Here is a 19,741-nt window from a genome sequence, read left to right on the forward strand (position 1 = left end):
GTATGCCCACTGTGATTCCACCCAACTAACAACCACTGACTCAACTTTATCTTTGCCCCCTTGTTTATTTTACAATAGAAATATGCAGTTGAATGTTGTGACAAAGTTCCTCCTCTACCTTGGGGGGACCTGCGCTTATTGGCAGATTTGCTCACCTCAGTGATCTTCCTCACCGTCTGGGTCAACTCCTCCTGTGTCTGATCAGGAGTTGGGAGCTTTGGGGGGAACCCAGGCCCACCCTCTACTCCGGGTTCCAGCCCAGGGCCCTGTGGATTGCAGCTGTCTATAGTGCCTCCTGTAACAGCTGCATGACAACTACAACTCCCTGGGTTACTTCCCCATGGCCTCCTCCAAACACCTTCTTTCTCTTCACCACAGGACCTTCCTCCTGGTGTTTGATAACACTTGTACTCCTTAGTCCTCTAGCAGCTCTCACTCCCAGCTCCTCACACACACTTCCTCTCCTCTGGCTCCGTGACTGGAGTGAGCTCCTTTTTAAACCCAGGTGCCCTGATTAGCCTGCCTTCATTGGCTGCAGGTGTTATAATCAGCCTGTCTGCCTTAATTGGTTCTAGCAGGCTCCTGATTACTCTAGTGCAGCCCCTGCTCTGGTCACCCAGGGAACAGAAAACTACTCACCCAGTGACCAGTATATTTGCCCTCTACCAGACTCCTGTACCCCACTGGCCTGGGTCTGTCACAATATATAAACATTGATTTTACATATGTAAAGGTTTTGTAAAAATTTGAAAGGAATATAGTCCTAGTCAAATTTCTATAGGTTCACAATTCACATGTACCTACTTCATTTGGCGGGGGCTCTAAGATCCTGTTTTCCCCTTTTACTCACCAATCTCTATCCTCACATGGCCATATGCTCAGGTGACTTGTCATTGCTGCGTCATGTAACCACCACAGGTTGACGCTACAAAGATGCTATAGAAAGTGTTTTCTCTGATGGGGGCCGACCATGCTACTTGTATAGTTAGTTATCCCCACTCTTGCTGGCCTGGGATTTGGGAACCTCACTTAGCAGTAGAAATGATTCTAGAGAGTTGGGCTAGCCCCCAGTCAGGCATAAAGAAATGAAATGAAATGTTATGTCCACATCTAACCTACCTTGTATAACAAATCATAAGAAGATGTAACTATTTCTTTTATCTTAATTAGGGTCTTTTCTAAGCTGAGCATTGCAAAGCTTGCAGGTGGTGCAGCATGCTTTTGTCTCTGCTGGTATTTAGATGCTCTGCCATCATCAATCGCTCTCAGGAAATCAAAATAAGAGAGCTTGCTGTCATGAATACTGATTCCTAAGCTAAGAGAAAAAGCAGAATAGTATATCAACATTTTGCGAAAAAGTATATCGCTGCTACTAATTAATTATTATTATTTGTATTGTGGTAGTGCCTAGGAGATCCAGGTCTGGGTCAGGACGCCATTGCGGTAGGCGCTGTATGAACACAGAACAAAAAGATAGTCCCCTACCCCAATTTTGCACTTTGCATAGTGCCTTTCATTCCAGGATATAGAAGTGCTGTTAAAGTATAACATAAATCTCACAGTATCCCATGAAGTTTTGCTATCCCAGTATTACAGATAAGGAAACTGAGGCAAAGAGAGATTACGGGGCTGACTTTTAAAAGTGCTGAGTCCCTGCAGTTCCCATGGGCTTCTGTGGACGTTGTAGCTGCTCAGCGTCTCTGAAAATCAAGCCCTGAAGTATGTCTACACTGCCAGTGGGAGGGAGCCTCCCAGCCTAGGTACACAGATTTGTACTAGCTCAGCTCAAGCTAGGGCGCTAAACATAGCACTGTGGGCACTGAGGCTCTAGCAAAGTCTTGGGATAGCCACCCAAGTTCGAACATAGGGGGTCAAGTGGGCTTGATAGCCTGAACTACTGCCTGAGCCGCAAAGTCCACACTGATGCTTTTAATATGCTAGCTTGCTGCCAGCTGCTGGGTGGACATATCCTTAGTGACTTCCCCAAAATCACAGTGTGCCAGCTGCAGATGGAACCCAGAGTTCTGACTCCTGGTCTCCTGCTATAAACACTGGATAAACTGCCTTCTATTCATCACATGGTAGGAAACTAGATCAATTTCCATGCAAAGCTTTTCTTGCATTTATAACTGAAGGGCTCCACTGTCCCCTGCATTTGAGCTCCACTGGGCACAGGGTGGCAGGCTATCAGGTAACAATTGTACAGCTCCTGATCCTGCACGAGCCTGGCTCTGGTATCCATGAGAGCAACATAATGGCTGCTCTAACCTAAGCCACTGGCATAAGGTGTCTGGGGGATGTGGAGGACTGGTGTAATGAAGTTCCCCTTCACTATGCTTCTGATACATGCTGTTCCTCCCTGCCCCTCCCCCCCCCCCCCCCCGGAGTTGAAAGGTAATATGTCTGACCCAGCAGATGTCATCTCTAACCAGTGATGAGTTCCCCTCCACAAGGGGAATTTGCTCCTAAGATTTCATGGCCATGTTGCACTGGAGAGTCTGGCCTGAAGTCTCTCAAATCTCCTCTCACACCTTTTAAATATCTGCTTGCCAACTGTAATACCTGGCAGATCACAGAGACTATGGAATTTTGTACTTCATCATATAAGAAATTCAGTGAGCTGCACATCTAGATATAGATAGCTCCAGGTATAAACAGTGAATACATTTTTGCATCAAATATCAGCATGGGGAAAGAGGAGTTCTAACATATGATTTTGAGGGTTTTTTTGAAGAGGACTTTGTTACAAAACCAAATTCATTTTTACTCAATGATGTTTCACCACATAAGATGTGAATTAAGTCATGATTTACATATGGAGAGAAACTGCGAAAATAAGGGTTGTTTAGTACAGGAAGAAGAAGAATCGGAGGGGGGAGGATTGGAATTATTTATTTATTTATTTATTTCGTGGTCTCATCAGACAAGAACATTCAATTAAATAATATCAAGTAGATTTAAAACAATCAGATAACAGACTTCAGACTTGTGTGGTCAGCCTGTGGAATTCATTACCACAGTAAACCATAGCATCAAAGGGCAGATTCTGCTCTCAGCTACCCCAGTGGAAATTCAGTGTTGTCAGCTTATGGAATTTATTACCATCAAAACTCAGTCAGAGAGATTCTGCTCACTTAACCTGGTGCAATCCGCTGGCTCCACTGGAATTATTCCAGATTTAAACTGGGGTAATTGAGATCAGGATCTGGCTCAGAGACTGTACATGGAGTTTTAATAGGCCTACATAATTTTATGACCAATAATCACATTTGCAGACACTGTCTGCATGCTTTGAGAGAGGTAAGCAAATCTCATACCACAGGGGCCAGTGAGGACTGTTTCTGTCCTGCATTCAGCACCGCACACTTGGCTAGGGATATAATGGCTAAAGTGTGCTCTGAAGTACCAAGAACTTGACAGTGCCAGAGTGGATTGCCCTATGGTCTGACCCAGCATGGTGAATCTTATATTTTGCATGTGAAAATGAATTACTGTAATGTACTTTATCATCTTTTTTCACAGTAAATCACTGAGGACCACTGCCTATGCCACCAAACACCAGAATATCCTCTTACTAGAATGTCTAATTAATGAGGGGAGCCAGTTAACAAAAAGGAAGCTTTATAAAAAGAGGTTGGAACAGAAATTAACCATAGACCCAATATCCGTTACTAAGAAAAATACATTCAAGAGCCCTGATTTTGTGTCTTGCAGCTGCACAGCACTCCCATATATTACCAATGTCAAGCTGGCTCCAATACTGGAGACGCTGTGGAAAAGGAAATAATCAACACCATTTCAGCAGAGAAATAAATTGCCAAGTTGATATTAAAATTTTAGTAATAAAACCAAATGCAAATGCTAATCTACTCTGCATTATTTAGAAAAGTCTGTTTTGGATCTAGAAAGGAATAATCTGCACAAAATTACAATGAATGGAGGTGTTTATCATCAAGAGGTCTTTGAAGAAGAAACAAGCAGAAGATTCTTATTAGGGTTTCCATTCATAAAAAGTTGATCACTCAACAAAAGGTGAACTGAGAAAAGATTTTGTAATTTCTTTTTAAAGAGTCTGGTCTAATAGTGTTATCAGAACATAATGCAGTGCCACATAGGGATGTCACCTCTGTGGCTTGTGAAGTGCAGAAAGCTATGGATATTTTCTACTAGATTAGGTCCTTTGTGTTCTACAGACCTTAAAAAAAAGAGATTCTATTTGTTGGTATTACTTGATGATATTAAGACACAATACAGAATGTATGCCTTTGCATACAGTAGCATTTGAAAAAGAATACTTTTTAACCTGATATGATTCAATTTCTGGTTTTGTAGCGTTTGTTCCCCCCCCCCCCCAACTCCTTTTTGTTTAATTAAATAAAACTACTAATTTAATTACAAATTTTAAAATACACTAAAAAACCTGACCTATTTTCAGATCTGTTTAATTTCCTCAAATAATCAGCTTGATTTCAAAAGCTTTTAAGTTGTTACAACACTAATGTTATGAGGAAGACAGAGTAAATGAATCTGTTTTTAATTTTATCTAAAAATCAATTTCCACCCTCAGAACCAACCCTAATCGAGCGTAGCGCTTCAGCACATGGGTACCTTTAAGTATGTGCGTAATTGCATGGGCTTTAATAAGACTACTTATTTTCCTAAAGTAAAGCGCATACTTAAGTCCTTTATTGGCTTGGGACAAAAGAGAGACCTATGATATAATCATAAAAACCTGTTTAGAAGACTGTTGAACTGTTCATCATCAAGATAATAGTTGAATTCTTGCAGCATTCTGCGTAGGTCATCTACTGTTATATAGCCATCTTTATTTTTATCCAGTTTATAAAAGGCCTTGTTGAAATCTTGGAAGTAGTCCCTAAATTTATCCCTGAAAGAGAGCAGATGTTTGTTTTAGTTCTCCTGTTAAATATTAGGAAAAGATAAATACAAATATACAAAAATAAAAGGCAGAGTAAGAATCTCAGTTTACTTGCATTTGTTAACTTGGTATAAATTTGTCCAAAGAGTGATACAAAAATTATTAGGATGTCTAATTTTCAAAAATCACTTTTAAATTTGTTCAAGCAATTTCAGAGCTAAAACCACCCAGATATATGTGTACAAATGACATTTGGATTTGTAAATCAATTAGTTAGATGGTTTAACTACCCGCTTTTGAACATTCAAAATTAAAGATACAAAATCTAGATCCTTCTTTGAAAACCTGGCCCTAAAGAAGATATACAATGTTTAATATAGCTGTTATGACAATCGACTTCCAGCAAATTACCCTCTGCAATATTGGACTGATAAAACTTTAACAAGAACAGAAAGTCTTGCTGCTTAATTGGAATTATTATATCAGACCAAGAACTATACTATTTTAGGGACAGATCCAAAACTGATTGAAGTCAATGGAAAAACTCTCAGTGATTTCAATGGGCTTTGGATGAATTCATTAGAGCTGCTATCATGTATTTAAAACATCATCTGATTCTTCACAGATTAATCAATTCAGACCCAAGACTCTTTTCTCCCAACCCCCATTTATATTGTTATTTTCATCCCACAGAAGTTGGGGATCTTTTGAATACCTTTTGGAGCCCAGGCATCACCCCTCGCTTTCCCCTTTACTCTTAGTTAACACCAACCTGTCTATACTTTACTGCTGCCTCCACAACCTATCACTGAAACTCAACTGTCTGGAGGAGTCACTAAAGATTAATGCAAGGTTTAAAATGAAAGAGAATTATGGCCAGATGTAGATTATGAAACACCGATCAGGCATGTAGTGTCAGAATGTGATGGGCTCTTACACAGGTGCATGGATGGAGAGCACAAAGGGTCTTTCCCCCCTTGCTTGACACATGTTAAGGGCCAGCCACAACTGCAGGCTGGATGGAGGAGGTGGGGGCATGGTCTACTTCTCCATACAGACCTTCAAAGCAAGGTAGATGCATCAGGGAATCCTCTAGACTGCTGTCATCTACTAATACGACCTGCACACCTTCAAGGGTGCTCAGTGAGGAATCCCTCCCCATGAGACAGTGTGGCTCCACACTGCCCACAATGAAACGCTGTGCTTTAAAGGCACCATGAGGCCCTCAATCTATCACAACAGCACCATTATTTTGGAATCCTTTACAGTGGTATGTTACATTCTGACCCATGCTGCTAAATGATAGCTCTTCATCACCACTATTATCTTCCACTTAAACCTTCAAAATGAAAGTAAAGGAAGATGTAAAATCAAAACAGCTTTTGAGATTCATATTTTTAGAAAATTGAGGCATTCATCATTTCTTGGACTGAGTAATGGTTTCCAAGCAGTAATTATTCCACTTGCAGCAGTAAATATGTGCACTGAGTAAATGAGGATTTAAACTATGGATACAACTATGCTGCCAAAAAATAATCCTGTCTTGCAAATGTTTTGTATTTCTCTTGAAGTGCTGGAGAGCTGCTGCTCAATGTCTGTTTCTAATTTGGGGTATTTGTTCCTGTGAGTTAAAACAAAACCAAAAAAATTATATATCCAGCATTATATTTTGAATGTTAAGATGCTCAGAGTCCTTGTCAGTTTTACTGTGTCTAATCACAGGGCACTAAAACTGCTACAAAGAATTTAGGGTGAAATTCACAACACTTTCACAAAGCCTGAGTAAATGGGCTGTGTAAACTAGCCCGAGCCAGGCTTGGACAGATGGAAGGAATGCATTTCCCAACCCTCAGGGAGTGAGGGAAGGACCAGGACCATCTGTGTTGGATTTTGTAGCCACTGGAACCACTAAATCCTGTAGCCATTGTATCTGGCTTCCCTCCACTTTCAAATGCCTTTATGCTGACCAACATGGTGGAATGGGCATGGTATCCAGCTCTGCTGCCCATGACCCTCTCATGAATGGGAACATTGGTGGTTCTGCTGGAATGCTGCCTTCCATTGTGTCTACACACACAACGCACTTCATTTTTAGAGCAATGACTCCAACCTGTGGCTCAAGAGACACTTACAGCCTTCCTATGTAAAACTTGAGGCGTCATGGGGTCTGGGTTCAACTCCTCTTGCACTGCTTGCTTTCAGACAGAGCAAACTGAATGTGAAGGACCAGTGGGCATGCAGAGCAAACGGAGTGGAATTGCTACTGGAGGATAACTCCCAGCAGTCAGGAAGTAGGCAAAGAAAGTGACAGAGAATAAGGACATGGTCAATGAAATTAACAGGTGTGAAAGAAAACACTTTTTCACACTGCTTGTGATTGAACTGTGGAACTCATTGCACACAGGGAGTCACTGAGGCCAAGAATATAACAAGATTCAAAAAAGAGACTGGACATTTATATGGGTGACAAGAATATCCAGAGTTACAATAATTAATAACAAAAATTGTAGAAGAGGTATTAAACCTCATGCTTCAGGTCTTAGGCCAATCTCTAGCTATTAGCGATTGGGATAAAATTTAATGAGGGAGGGGCCGCTAACATCTTCCTCTGAAGCATCTAGACACAGATCCACAAAGATATTTAGCTGCCAAAACTCTAGATTTAGTTTTAGGCACCCCTGCAACCCCCCCAAATTGGTGTTTGGCTGCTGCCTGACCCTATGGACAGCTAAACTCGCTCAGCACCTAAAAGTTGGCAGTAAAGGTTCCCCAGGGGCCTATGTTTCTGCCTCTGGGCGTGCATACTGCTGCCTCATGCTAGGCATCTGGATGCCTATCTCCTGCCCAAGCTTCACAGCAATCCATGAATTGGAGGAAAATAGATGAGATAACCAGAGGAGCACCTGTGGGCCCAAATGCACTGGTGATGTTAAACAACATCCTGCAGAGATACCTTTTTTGGATTTTGAGGGAATACCACAGGGGGAAACATTCCTTGTTCACCTGACCAGGAACTTGAACCGGTGTGCTCAGAGGCTGCCTGCCAGATCAGATCCCATTCAAAATCTGGCTAGAGGATGAAGTGATCCCCACCTTGCACCTTTGCACCTTTGATCTTGGTGGTTAGAGCATTCATGCAGGATGTGGGAGACCCAGGTTCAGTACCCCTTCTGCCTAAAACAGAGAGAGGATTTAAACAGGGGTTCCCAGCACTAATCACAAGGCTATGAGATATTGCCCTCAGTCTCTCCTGTTGAAGCTGTACCACTGTGTATGAATAATTAAAGAGCCACTGGAGCAAGGGGTCTGGACTCTAAGTCTCCCACCACTTAGGAGTGTGCCTTAATTACAAGGCTATAGAGACATCTCTCATGACCCAGCATCTCTAAGTATTTATCCAAGGTGGAACAGCTTTAGCAGGAGATTGAGGGAGCCCCACACCAGAATATCCCATTGCTCAGTAGTTAGAGCACTTTCCTGAAAGGTGGCAGGCATATCCCTGTTCACAGCCTTTCTCCCCACCTGGGAGAGGTGGGTCTCTCACAGCCCAGCTGAGTGCTCTAACCCACTGGGCTAAAAGTTATAAGGTGGGCACACACACACATACCCAGCCATTGTGTGCTTCTCACATGTCTCAGGCACCTAAGTCATCTGACTCCTGGCTGTGGATCACTAGCAAAGACAGGTGCCTCTCAGCAGCCTGGTCTAAAGCCCCAGTCTCCCTCAGAGGGGTGGGGTTTATGACACACCACTCTTATCAGCATCTCCCACTGGCTAACATAGGAGGATCCCTGCCTAGCATGCTGGCTTTTGTGGTTCACATTCATAGGCACCTACGTCTCCCCATTAATTGTATGGGGAACCTGGGCACCTAACTGAGGCTTTCTGGATCACAGTGTTGTTCCGGTGATTTTTCTAGGTGCCTAGAAGTTAGGCATTAAAATGCTCTGTATCACAATGCCTAAGTCCCTTTGTGGATTTGGGCCCTAGTTCTGGCCACTGGCCCAGGCAGGATACTCGACTAGATGGACCTTGGGATTCCATCTAGTATGGCAATTTCTATGAGAGGAGGACTAAACAATCACAGTGCAATGGCCTAACGTGTTTTCTAACACGAATAGTATTTTTGTGATAATATCACAAAATGAGATGATTCAGAACAATGCAAATATTGCAGTGTGTGTCCAAATATCACACCCCAATTACTTTGTGGCCCTCTATGACTTCAATCGCTGTCTTGGACCCACACTGCAGAGTTCCTGCTTGCAGCACAGGTCTCTTCACCATTAGTAGCATTTTTTATTATTTGTATTGCAATAGCATCTAGAGGCCAAGGTCCCCTTGTGTGTGGCAAACATACAACAAAGAGACAGACCTTGACCAAAAGAGCTTGCAAGAGATAAGAGACTACAGCTGGACATGACAGAAGAACTCCAGGTAATAGTCAGACAGTTACAGGCAGTGTAATAAGTAGCGATTGCAGCACACCACCTGCCAAACCACCTCTGGGGCATATTATGTAGTCTTTCCACGTGTGGAACTTTCCCTGATGCCAATGGGAGTTCCATTACCTCAGAGATCCACAAAGCAGGTAAGAGGTCTGCAATGCAGATCAGAGAGGAGGATTTTGCCCTTAATTTTTAAATTCCTGCTTGGGCCACAGTAAAATATATTAAAAAGGGGCAGAAACCAATAGTTTAGCTAGCATTTTTCTCCTTTTATTCTGTTATGTTGTTGTTCACCTTCTGAGCAAAGAATGATTTCTCCCCCTTTGTCTGGAAGACAATGTGGCTCGTCTTGCTTTACTTTATTGTGAGTATATCCCCTTCATTGATGATGTGAGCAGGAGGTATTACTATTAATAATAATACTTCATTAGCAGAGATGAAAGTAACTTACAAGATTTAAGTCCTGAGTGGGCATGGCCTCATCTCGAAAAGGCATGGCCTCAACCAAAAGAGGCGGGGCCTCTCAAGATTTAAAGGCCCTGAGACACTGGATGTGGCTGGGAGCCCCAGGGCCTTTAAATCAACCCAGGGCTCCTAGCTGTAAAGGTGGCTGGGAGCCCCTGGGGCTCACGGGCAAATTGAAGGGCCTGGTGCTCCAGCCACTGCGGAGCTCTGGGCCCTTTATATCACCACCACAGCTCCAGCTGGGATTTAAAGGGCTTAGGGCTCCCGTGGCTGCGGGGAGCTCTGAATCCTTTAAATCCTGGCTCCAGCCCATCCGCCAGAGCTGCGGGCGGGATTTAAAGGGCTCTGGGCTCTCCGCAGCAGTGGCGAGCTCTGAGCCCTTTAAATCCCAGCCCTAGCCCTGCGGCTCTGCTGTGGGGAGCCCAGAGTCCTTTTAATCTTGGCCCCAGCCCTGCGGCCGGAGCTGTGGGCAGGATTTAAAAGGCTCAGACCTCCCCGCTGCTGCAGGGAGCCCAGAGCCCTTTTAATCCCGGCCGTGGAAGCCGGTGCCATCCAGCACAGTGTACTGGCTCTTGCTGGTACGCCGGACCGGACCAGACCGGCTTACTTTCACCTCTGGTTAGCACGCACAAAATGCTAGATGCTCTCTTAACCTAAATAAAGCAAGACCTCTGCGCGCGCGCGCGCGCACACACACACACCAAAATAATCAATGGTTGGAAGGGAGGGGAAATGGGAAAAACAAATAAGTAAGGAGGCCAGGTGGTGATTGACCATAACCTGAAAATACATAGCTTTAATGGCAATGTAAGAGAGCTGCTCTAATTTTTACTGGGACAGGCCTAGTCCCAGCCACCTCTAGGATCAGAGAACTGCAAAGGAGGCTTGGCTTAAATCTACCTTTGCTCTTCTCCTCCAATCTCTGTCAATAGTAGCTCTGACACAGCCCAGGATTGGGGCCATAAATTCTACAAAATGAATGATATACTGCCAGGGAGAATATTTTAGAATTGCCTCAAACAACTGAATGAGTCAAACTTATCCCCACTGAAATCAATGGAGTTACACTGGGTATAATTTGGTCCAGTATCTAGTAGGATTTATCTTTAGAGAAGGTTTTTAAATACATATATGTATGCTTAGCATTACATTTTACCACAGTAACAATAAACACAGCATGAAAGTTATTCACTTAACTGATAAATAACTTACTTGATCTGCTTTTTAATCTCACTGACATGTAGGGCTTTAATTTGCTGTTTCTGCTGCTCTTCCATCTCCAAATGTTTCTTTTGCTGATTACTGTAATGCTCCATTAAACTTGCATAATTGTCTTCCACAATATATCTGCTTAGTCCAGTGTCAGCTGGTGCAAACTCTAACCCCAATTTCTGTAGAAATTCCTGGTGAGTAAGGTAGCCTTTTCCAACTGTATCATACCTTTTAAAAGAAATATTCTTTTAGAATGAAATATTCATATATTCATCACTGCAAGGCATTACCATTAATTTTTCAAAATGCCTAAGTCACTTAGCTGCTAAAGTCTCACTGATTTTCAGTCCTTTTAGATGCCATGCCAAAAGTGTGTAAGAGTGACTTTCAATGGGACTTGGGATACATCCACACACTGCAAAAAACCTCCCACAACAGTGAGTCTCAGAGCCTGGGTCAACTGCCTCGGGCTCACGCCTCAGGACTAAAAATGGCAGTGTAGACATTCCTGCCCAGGCTAGAGCCTGGGCTGTAAAATCCAGAAAGGGGGATGTGTTTCAGAGCCCAGACTCCAGCCCAAGAGGTGAGAATGTTTACACTCGTATTTTTAGCCCTGGAGTGGGAGCCCTATGAGTGCGAGTGAGTTGACCCAGACTCTGAGACTTGTTGCCGTAGGGCTTTTTTTTCCAGTGTAGACATACCCTTAGGCACTTTTGAAAATTCTACTCTAAGGATCAAGTTGACTAAAATATTCTTTACCTCGTGGTACCTTATGTTTAGATGCCTGAATTAAGATACAGATAGGCTGACTTTCAAGAGGTGCTGACCACTGATTTCAATAGGAATTGTGACACTTCTAAAAATCAGGCCCTAAATATCAAGTTGGGCACTCAAAATAGAGGTACTCAAAATTAGAGGCCAGTCTTAAAACTCTGGGCCTAACTGTATTAAAATTGTTTATGTCTTTTTGGATAGAGACCTTGCCATAGGTGTGCTCTGTGCAACCCCTTACTTCTCCAGTGCACCCATGCACCTAATCTAGGCTTAGTTGTTATTCCAATTCCTTTATTCTACATACAGTCACAGAAGGTAAATAAAAGATTTTATGTCCTATAAATGTGTGATGGTTGGGAATGAAGTTGTGCAGCAGATGACTGAATGGAAGGGACATATTGTAGTGTAGCATGACATCCATAAGGAATAAGAATAGAAAGTAAAATGTAATGAGGTAGAAAATAGTTCAGAGATGAATCAGTGCTAGGAAATAAACCATATAGTTAATGCAGTTTGAAACCAAGACACTATACACCTGAGCCTTATTCCATAGAGAGTCTGTGTTTTTAAAGACTTATAATGAAGGTGGATTTTATACAATGTCACATGCATCTGACATTCTCCTGTTTCAGACACAATTTATAGTACTACTACTCTCAGCTGACATAGGGCTAGTGTTTTTTTCCCCCTTCACAACAAATTACTTGTCTATAAAAACATATCATGGTATTACTCACAATTTTTACACAGCATGAAACAATCTCACTTTTCTTTGTAATGTATTTGCTACATATCATATTTCTTTCCAGTGAATCATTTTTTTTTAAGTTGAAAATTTTGTGAGTGAATTTAGTCTCATGAAAAGAAGCAGCTGATAGCAATGACTTCAGACAGACCTATAGTATAGACAAGCTTCCTTCAAAAGCTCTGCCAATGCACTTCCAGGCTGATCTGGAACACTCCTGCTGTTCTAAGCCTCTCTGCAACTGACTGCCAGCTAGGGAGAACTGGCGGGAATCTGTGTATATAAATAAGGTCCTAGCAGAAAATCAAATTTACTTCACTTGCAATACAAGTGATCATCAGAGTTGAAAGGGTAGCTCAAATTAAAGGGGACAGGCAATTCCATTAAACCCAATAGAAGTTAGACTCACTGACTTCATTGAGAACTGATTAGGCATTTACCTTATTGTGATAGTGATCTTACTGTGATAAAAAGTCGTATTTTGGAACACGGCGTCATGGTGAGCTGATATCAACATAATAAAATAAGTCTCCCTTAGAAAGTAAACAATTGTAATTCACTGTCCTCAATGAGATTCCTATGTCAGGTTAAACAGATACGTTGTTGCTGAAGAACTAATATTTAGAGCCACCTTACCTTGCCCAAAGCTTTTCAAATTCTTTTGGGGTGATTGGAATGGCAAATCTGAATAAGACAGCTCTTAAATCCTCTGGCTGCACAATGCCATTGCCTTCGCTATCAAACTCACGGAAAGTCTAGAATTTAAGAAACTTTTAATAACAAGAGCCAACAGGCTTTATAAAATACTTGGTCTCTTTATATGCATCAGGAATAATAGGAATTAGGGAAGAATGAAAAAACATGTGAAGATGAATTCCATTTTTAACGAGTTTTTGGGCCTGATTATCAGCCTTCATTGTGTGCATGGATCTCTTGGTGAAGTAACACGTGTGTGCTGGCGATGTGTTTGCATATGAAACTTGTATGACCTGTGTATGCTAGGATTTGAGCATTAAAAGTGTGTATACAGGTGTGGGTATGCATGAACCTTTATGCATACAGGTGGAAGGTACAGACTGAAAATCCACACTGAGGTGTCCAATTCTGCAGATGCTGGCTCCAGCTTGTTGTGCCATAAACTAATATGAAGTATTCTTTAGTTGCTCATCTTGCAAATTTTAAGAAGCAACAGTATGGACTCATTTACTGAAATTTTATAACAATGTAATGAAATAACAAAGTTTACTCTCCCCGGTAGTCCCTTCCTCAATACACAACTACCTGCCCTCCACTATCCTCAGCATAATTGGTTCAGATACATGACATTTTAATTATTTAGTTTTTATTAAGATTGTTTTTATGTTTCTCTTTATATAATTATTGGTATTTTGGCACAGACTAATTGCCTTCATGAGGACTGTATTGTGAGTGCAATTTTCTGTGTGTATGTACAGTGCCTAGCACAATGGTTCCCGTAATCCATGACTGGGGCCTCTCGATACTATTACAATACATATATTTAGTAATAAATAATAATAAATCACAATAGTAATATAAAGAAAATTTTAGAAACAATTCTAATAGAAACTACTAAATAATTACATTTTTAAAAATCAAATACTCCAGCAGTGTAGTTTAATACATATAATAGGTTTGTATCATTAATGAGCTGCTTTACAAATGCCGTTTTGAATATTTGTATAATCTGAAAATCAACACTGCATAATGTTCTAAAATCCATTTCTGCAGCTTATTTATTTAATGAAAATGTTTTTCTTACCCTTGCTAGGTCATGCCATCTGGTCTGTGCTTTGACAACAAGATAGTAATGAGCCTGATCACAAGCTAGTTCTGCATCCGTTATTGTCTGTTTTGGTCTCAGAAAGAAAAATAAAATAATAACTAACTGTGTTTTACATTTAACGGAATCTTTAATCTCTCACAAGTTTATGGAGGTTTTTTTGGTTTTTTTGTTTTCGTTTCTAAGAAACCCTTAAAGACTGTTATTTCACAACTGTGTAAACTTAATTCTTTAAACACTGCCTTATTTCCCCAGCTGCAAGTTAGGGAAGACATCTTAAATTTTTGTAATTCCCTGTTTATTTTCAGATCAATGTTGTTCAACTTGCCTGCAGACTTAATAGCAAACATGGATCATTTATCCAGCTCGAAGGAAATGTTAACTAGCTTAGAAACAAAAACAATTTAGTAACATATCATAAGACCTGGAGTGACTCCAATAAAGGTATTCCTGATTTACTTCAGTAATTAGATCAGAACTTGGCCCACTGAATCTACAAAGTTGGTAGCTTTAGAGAGATAGACTTATATAATGTTCTATTCCACATCACTGGTAACTGGATTTCCATTATGCGAAACTACTGACCAATCAAATGATATAAAGAGTTAACTGGAAAGTTTCAACGTATTTTCACCTTGTCTCCAAAGAGGCTGTGTCAACAGTTAGACTTTTTACTACTGGCATTTTAAAATAGTAATATCATATGATACATGATGATACTTAGTTGCTGGAGGAAAGTGTTATCGCTCTCCATTGCTAATCAATAATTGTTGCTACTCTGTTGAAAACGAGAGCATCTTCTAGCTACACTCAACATATTCCAGTGCTGACATGAAATGAAAGGGAAACATTAATTTGTCATGAGTTCTACTGTTACTAGAATCCCAATAAAGATCTCTAGAATCCCTCTTCCCTTTTCAAATGGTGTCTTTGATTTTCCCAGTTGTACAATTAAGAAAAAAAGTGGCAGATAAATATTAGTAATGTCATAACCACCTGTAACTCTATAGCAGAGAAATTAAAACTGGGAAATAAGCCTATGTGTATATCATATCTTTGAAATCCACAACAGATCTGATTTGCTGATCAGAAGATTTTTTGGTTCTGCTCTGTCTTGTCATTACTTTTATTAATTTATCTCTGTTTGTGTAGTTAAACTGAGGATGGATTCTTTTCACACTGAATACTTAGAAGGAATCTTAAGTGCCTGATAATTATTTATTTTTAAACATAAAGCCAAATTTTTAAAATGACAAATCTTTGAGACATACAGTATTACTTTTCAGAGGGGAAAAGAAAAAGCATCTTCCTGATGCTGCTGAAGCTCCCCTATTGTCCTTGTACTCTGTTGGACAACAGCTTGTTTACTTAGCTAAAGTGTGATAACTGATCTATTCCATTTACAATGCTTTGGCAGCATAAAAAGGCTGGCACGCCATTGCATTCTCCAAGTGGACTTTTACTGCCCATCCCTTCAAGCAGTTCCTGGTATACAGGCAGAGGTGTGAACAGCATTCAAACTATGATGGTTGCCCAGAGGCCAAATAGTGAGCCATTTCAGGTACTGTTAAGTTGGGGCAGCCCCTAGGCTGCTCTAATATATACTGAGGAACCATACTGGCCCCTGGAACAGCACAGAATTTGGGGAGCAAAAAAAAGTTTTTGGCCTTTTCTGGGCTGTCTCTCCTATTCTGGGATGCATACAAGATGCAGCTCAGAATCTGGCCTCTAACCTCTAGGGTAACTGGACACTAAGGCTCAGTTCAACAAGAAACTTATGTATGTTCTTAACTTCAAGCATGTCAGGAGTGCCATGGACAATTCATGTTAAGGATATGCTTAGATTCCTTGCCGAATTGGGTCCTAAATCACTGAGAACTTTATAGAACTTAACCAACCCCAGATGTCAGGAACATAGTAATATACTGATTTTTTTCAATACCATTTAATAGGAGCTTGCATACTACATTTTCTCAAATAGTAATAATTATCAATGGTTTCCTGTCAAACAAGGAAGATACAACTAGTGGGGTTCTGGAAGGGTCTATCCTGGGCCTAGTACTATTAAAAATTTTAATTAATGACTTGGGCAGTTCATTTATAAATTTTGAGTATGACATCACGTGGGGAGGGGTTGCAAGCACTCTGGAGGACAGGATTAGAGTTCAAAATGACCTTGATAAATTGGAGAACAGGACTGAAATTAACAAGATAAAATTTAATAAATACAAGTGCAAAGTACTGTACTTAGGAAGGAAAAATCAAATACACAACTATAAAATGGGGAATAACCAGTTAGGTAGTAGTACTGCAGAAAAAGATCAGAGGATTATAGTGAATCACAAATGAAAATGAGTCAATAGTGTGATGCAGGTGCAAAAAAGGCTAATAGCATTCTGGGGTATATTAACCAAAGTGTCATATGTAAGGCAGAGGAGGTAATTGTTCCACTCTACTCAGCACTGGTGAGGTCGCATCTGGAGTACTGGCTCCACTTTTGGGTGCCACACTTTCAAAAAGATATAGACAAATTGGAGAAAATCCGAAGGACAGCAACCAAAATGATAAAGGTTTAGAAAACCTGACCTATGAGGAAAGGTTAAAAAAATGGGTATATTTCATTTTGCGAAAAGAAGACTTGCATGGGGGGATCAGATAACAATCCTGAAATATGTTAAGAGCTGCTATAAAGAGGACAGTGATCAATTGTTCTCCATTCTTACTGAAGGTCGGACAAGAAATAATTAACTTTATCTGCAGCAAAGGACATTTAACTTAGATATTAGGAAAAACTTTCTAACTATACGGATATTTAAGAACTAGAATAGATTCCCAAGGGAGATTGTGGAATCCCCATTATTTTTAAGAACAGGTTACACAAACATTAAACAAACTGTTTTAAAGAAAAGGTTACTCAAATGCCTGTTAGGGATGGTCGAGGTATATTTGGCCCTGCCTCAACACATAAGGAGAACTCCAGCCCTACATTTCTATTATTTTAACTTCTATAAATGATTACGATCAGTATACATACTATAACATTGCTGTCCTTCTTACTTGTGAGATGGATTCAGCCAAGGATGTGCCTCTTTTGTTTCTTGGGTCTGGAACAGTTGAAGGAATTCCTGGTAATTTAATGTAGAGTTCAGGTTCATGCCCAATAAACCAAGTAGGCGTGAGTACTCCTTATCTGTAAGGAGGAACACAAAACTCTCCAAGAGGTGTCGAAAATCAAGCATGTTGATGATACCGTCATGGTTACTATCTGTTTTACGGAAGGCAGAATAGGTGTCCTAACAAAGAATATTTAACTGAATGTCAATGTTTGAACTTCCAGATAAAACACATTAGTTACAATTTCAAAATACAAACACTGAATATTCATTATGGATTTATTCTGACAACAGGCAAAATATGGTAAGGCAGTTTGATGGTATATAACACCTTCTTACAAGACTCTTTGTCAACCTATTTGAGATATAAAGTTAATGTAAAATATTCTATCATTGCCCCTAAATGAACTGAAGTCCTATTCCCCCTCATTACAAACAAGTACTGAACTAATGCAAAACCACTTGGGAGCCAATCTGCAAGCCCTCTACCAACTCTATAATGAAAAAACACCTTATTTCTTTTTTTTTGTCACATATTATGAGACGAGACCTTTCAAAAATGAATGTCCCTCCAGAACTGTTTCCCTCCGTTAAAATGGGTAAAATATATCAGAGTGAATTTAAAAGTTATAAGTTTTCAGAAATTATTTATTATAGAAAAGACAGTTACCTTTCTGTAACTGGTGTTTGAGATGTGTTACTCACATCTATTCCATAACAGGCATGCGTACTCGTCACATGCACAGGTGCCGGAAGTTTTTCCCCTAACAGTACCCGTAGGGGAGCACACCTAGCGACCCCTGGAGTGGTGCCTATATGGTGCGGTATAAGCGGCACTGTGCACATCCCCAACTCTCAGTTCCTTCTTGCCAGACAACTCCAACAGAGGGTCAGTAGGGCGGGATGTGGAATAGACATCAGCATCACATCTCGAAGAACTCCAGTTACGGAAAAGGTAACTGTCTTTTCTTCTTCCAGTGATTGCTCATGTGTATTCCACAATAGGTGATTCCAAGCTATATCTGTTGGAGGTGGGTAGGAGTTCACAGATTCTTGGGATGGATCACAGCCCTGCTGAACCCAGCGTTTTCCCTGGTCTGGGAGACAATTGCATAATAAGCAGGAAGAACTGGAAGTGCTAACAAATAAATACAACTATGACATTGTTGGCATTACTGAAACTTGGTGGGATAATACACATGACTGGAATGTTGGTGTGGATGGGTATAGTTTGCTCAGGAAGGATAGACAGGGGAAAAAGGGAGGAGGTGTTGCCTTATATATTAAAAATGTACACACTTGGACTGAGGTGGAGATGGATATAGGAGATGGAAGTGTTGAGAGTCTCTGGGTTAAGCTAAAAGGGGTAAAAAACACGGGTGATGTCGTGCTGGGAGTCTACTACAGGCCACCTAATCAGGTGGAAGAGGTGGATGAGGCTTTTTTCAAACAACTAACAAAATCCTCCAAAGCCCAAGATTTGGTGGTGATGGGGGACTTCAACTATCCAGATATATGTTGGAAAAATAACACCGCGGGGCACAGACTATCCAAGAGGTTCCTGGACTGCATTGCAGACAACTTTTTATTTCAGAAAGTTGAAAAAGCTACTAGGGGGGAAGCTGTTCTAGACTTGATTTTAACAAATAGGGAGGAACTCGTTGAGAATTTGAAAGTAGAAGGAAGCTTGGGTGAAAGTGATCATGAAATCATAGAGTTTGCAATTCTAAGGAAGGGTAGAAGGGAGTACAGCAAAATAGAGACAATGGATTTCAGGAAGGCGGATTTTGGTAAGCTCAGAGAGCTGATAGGTAAGGTCCCATGGGAATCAAGACTGAGGGGAAAAACAACTGAGCAGAGTTGGCAGTTTTTCAAAGGGACGCTATTAAGGGCCCAAAAGCAAGCTATTCCGATGGTTAAGAAAGATAGAAAATGTGGCAGAAGACCACTTTGGCTTAACCACGAGATCTTGCGTGACCTACAAAATAAAAAGGCGTCATATAAAAAATGGAAACTAGGTCAGATCACAAAGGACGAATATAGGCAAATAACACAGGAATGCAGAGGCAAGATTAGAAAGATAAAGGCACAAAATGAGCTCAAACTAGCTATGGGAATAAAGGGAAACAAGAAGACTTTTTATCAATACATTAGAAGCAAGAGGAAGACCAAGGACAGGGTAGGTCCACTGCTCAGTGAGGAGGGGGAAACAGTAACGGGAGACTTGGAAATGGCAGAGATGCTTAATGACTTCTTTGTTTTGGTCTTCACTGAGAAGTCTGAAGGAATGTCTAGTATAGTGAA

The 19,741-nt window shown here is 40.8% G+C and overlaps 1 protein-coding gene across 1 annotated transcript in view; it reads right to left on the reverse strand.

Annotated features, from left to right (window-relative positions):
- EFCAB6 (EF-hand calcium binding domain 6) overlaps positions 1 to 19,741 on the reverse strand; it is a 156,771-nt gene that overhangs the window by 33,893 nt on the left and 103,137 nt on the right. The window contains exons 20-25 of the mRNA XM_050936394.1: positions 17,382 to 17,617; positions 14,304 to 14,400; positions 13,160 to 13,278; positions 11,005 to 11,232; positions 4,733 to 4,888; positions 1,120 to 1,315 (exon numbers count right to left, since the gene is read on the reverse strand). Coding sequence (XP_050792351.1) covers positions 1,120 to 1,315; positions 4,733 to 4,888; positions 11,005 to 11,232; positions 13,160 to 13,278; positions 14,304 to 14,400; positions 17,382 to 17,617 — 1,032 coding nt within the window. The remainder of the gene's footprint in view (positions 1 to 1,119; positions 1,316 to 4,732; positions 4,889 to 11,004; positions 11,233 to 13,159; positions 13,279 to 14,303; positions 14,401 to 17,381; positions 17,618 to 19,741) is intronic.

Source organism: Gopherus flavomarginatus, chromosome 1 (assembly GCF_025201925.1).
Source record: "Gopherus flavomarginatus isolate rGopFla2 chromosome 1, rGopFla2.mat.asm, whole genome shotgun sequence".
Lineage (NCBI taxonomy): Eukaryota > Metazoa > Chordata > Testudines > Testudinidae > Gopherus > Gopherus flavomarginatus.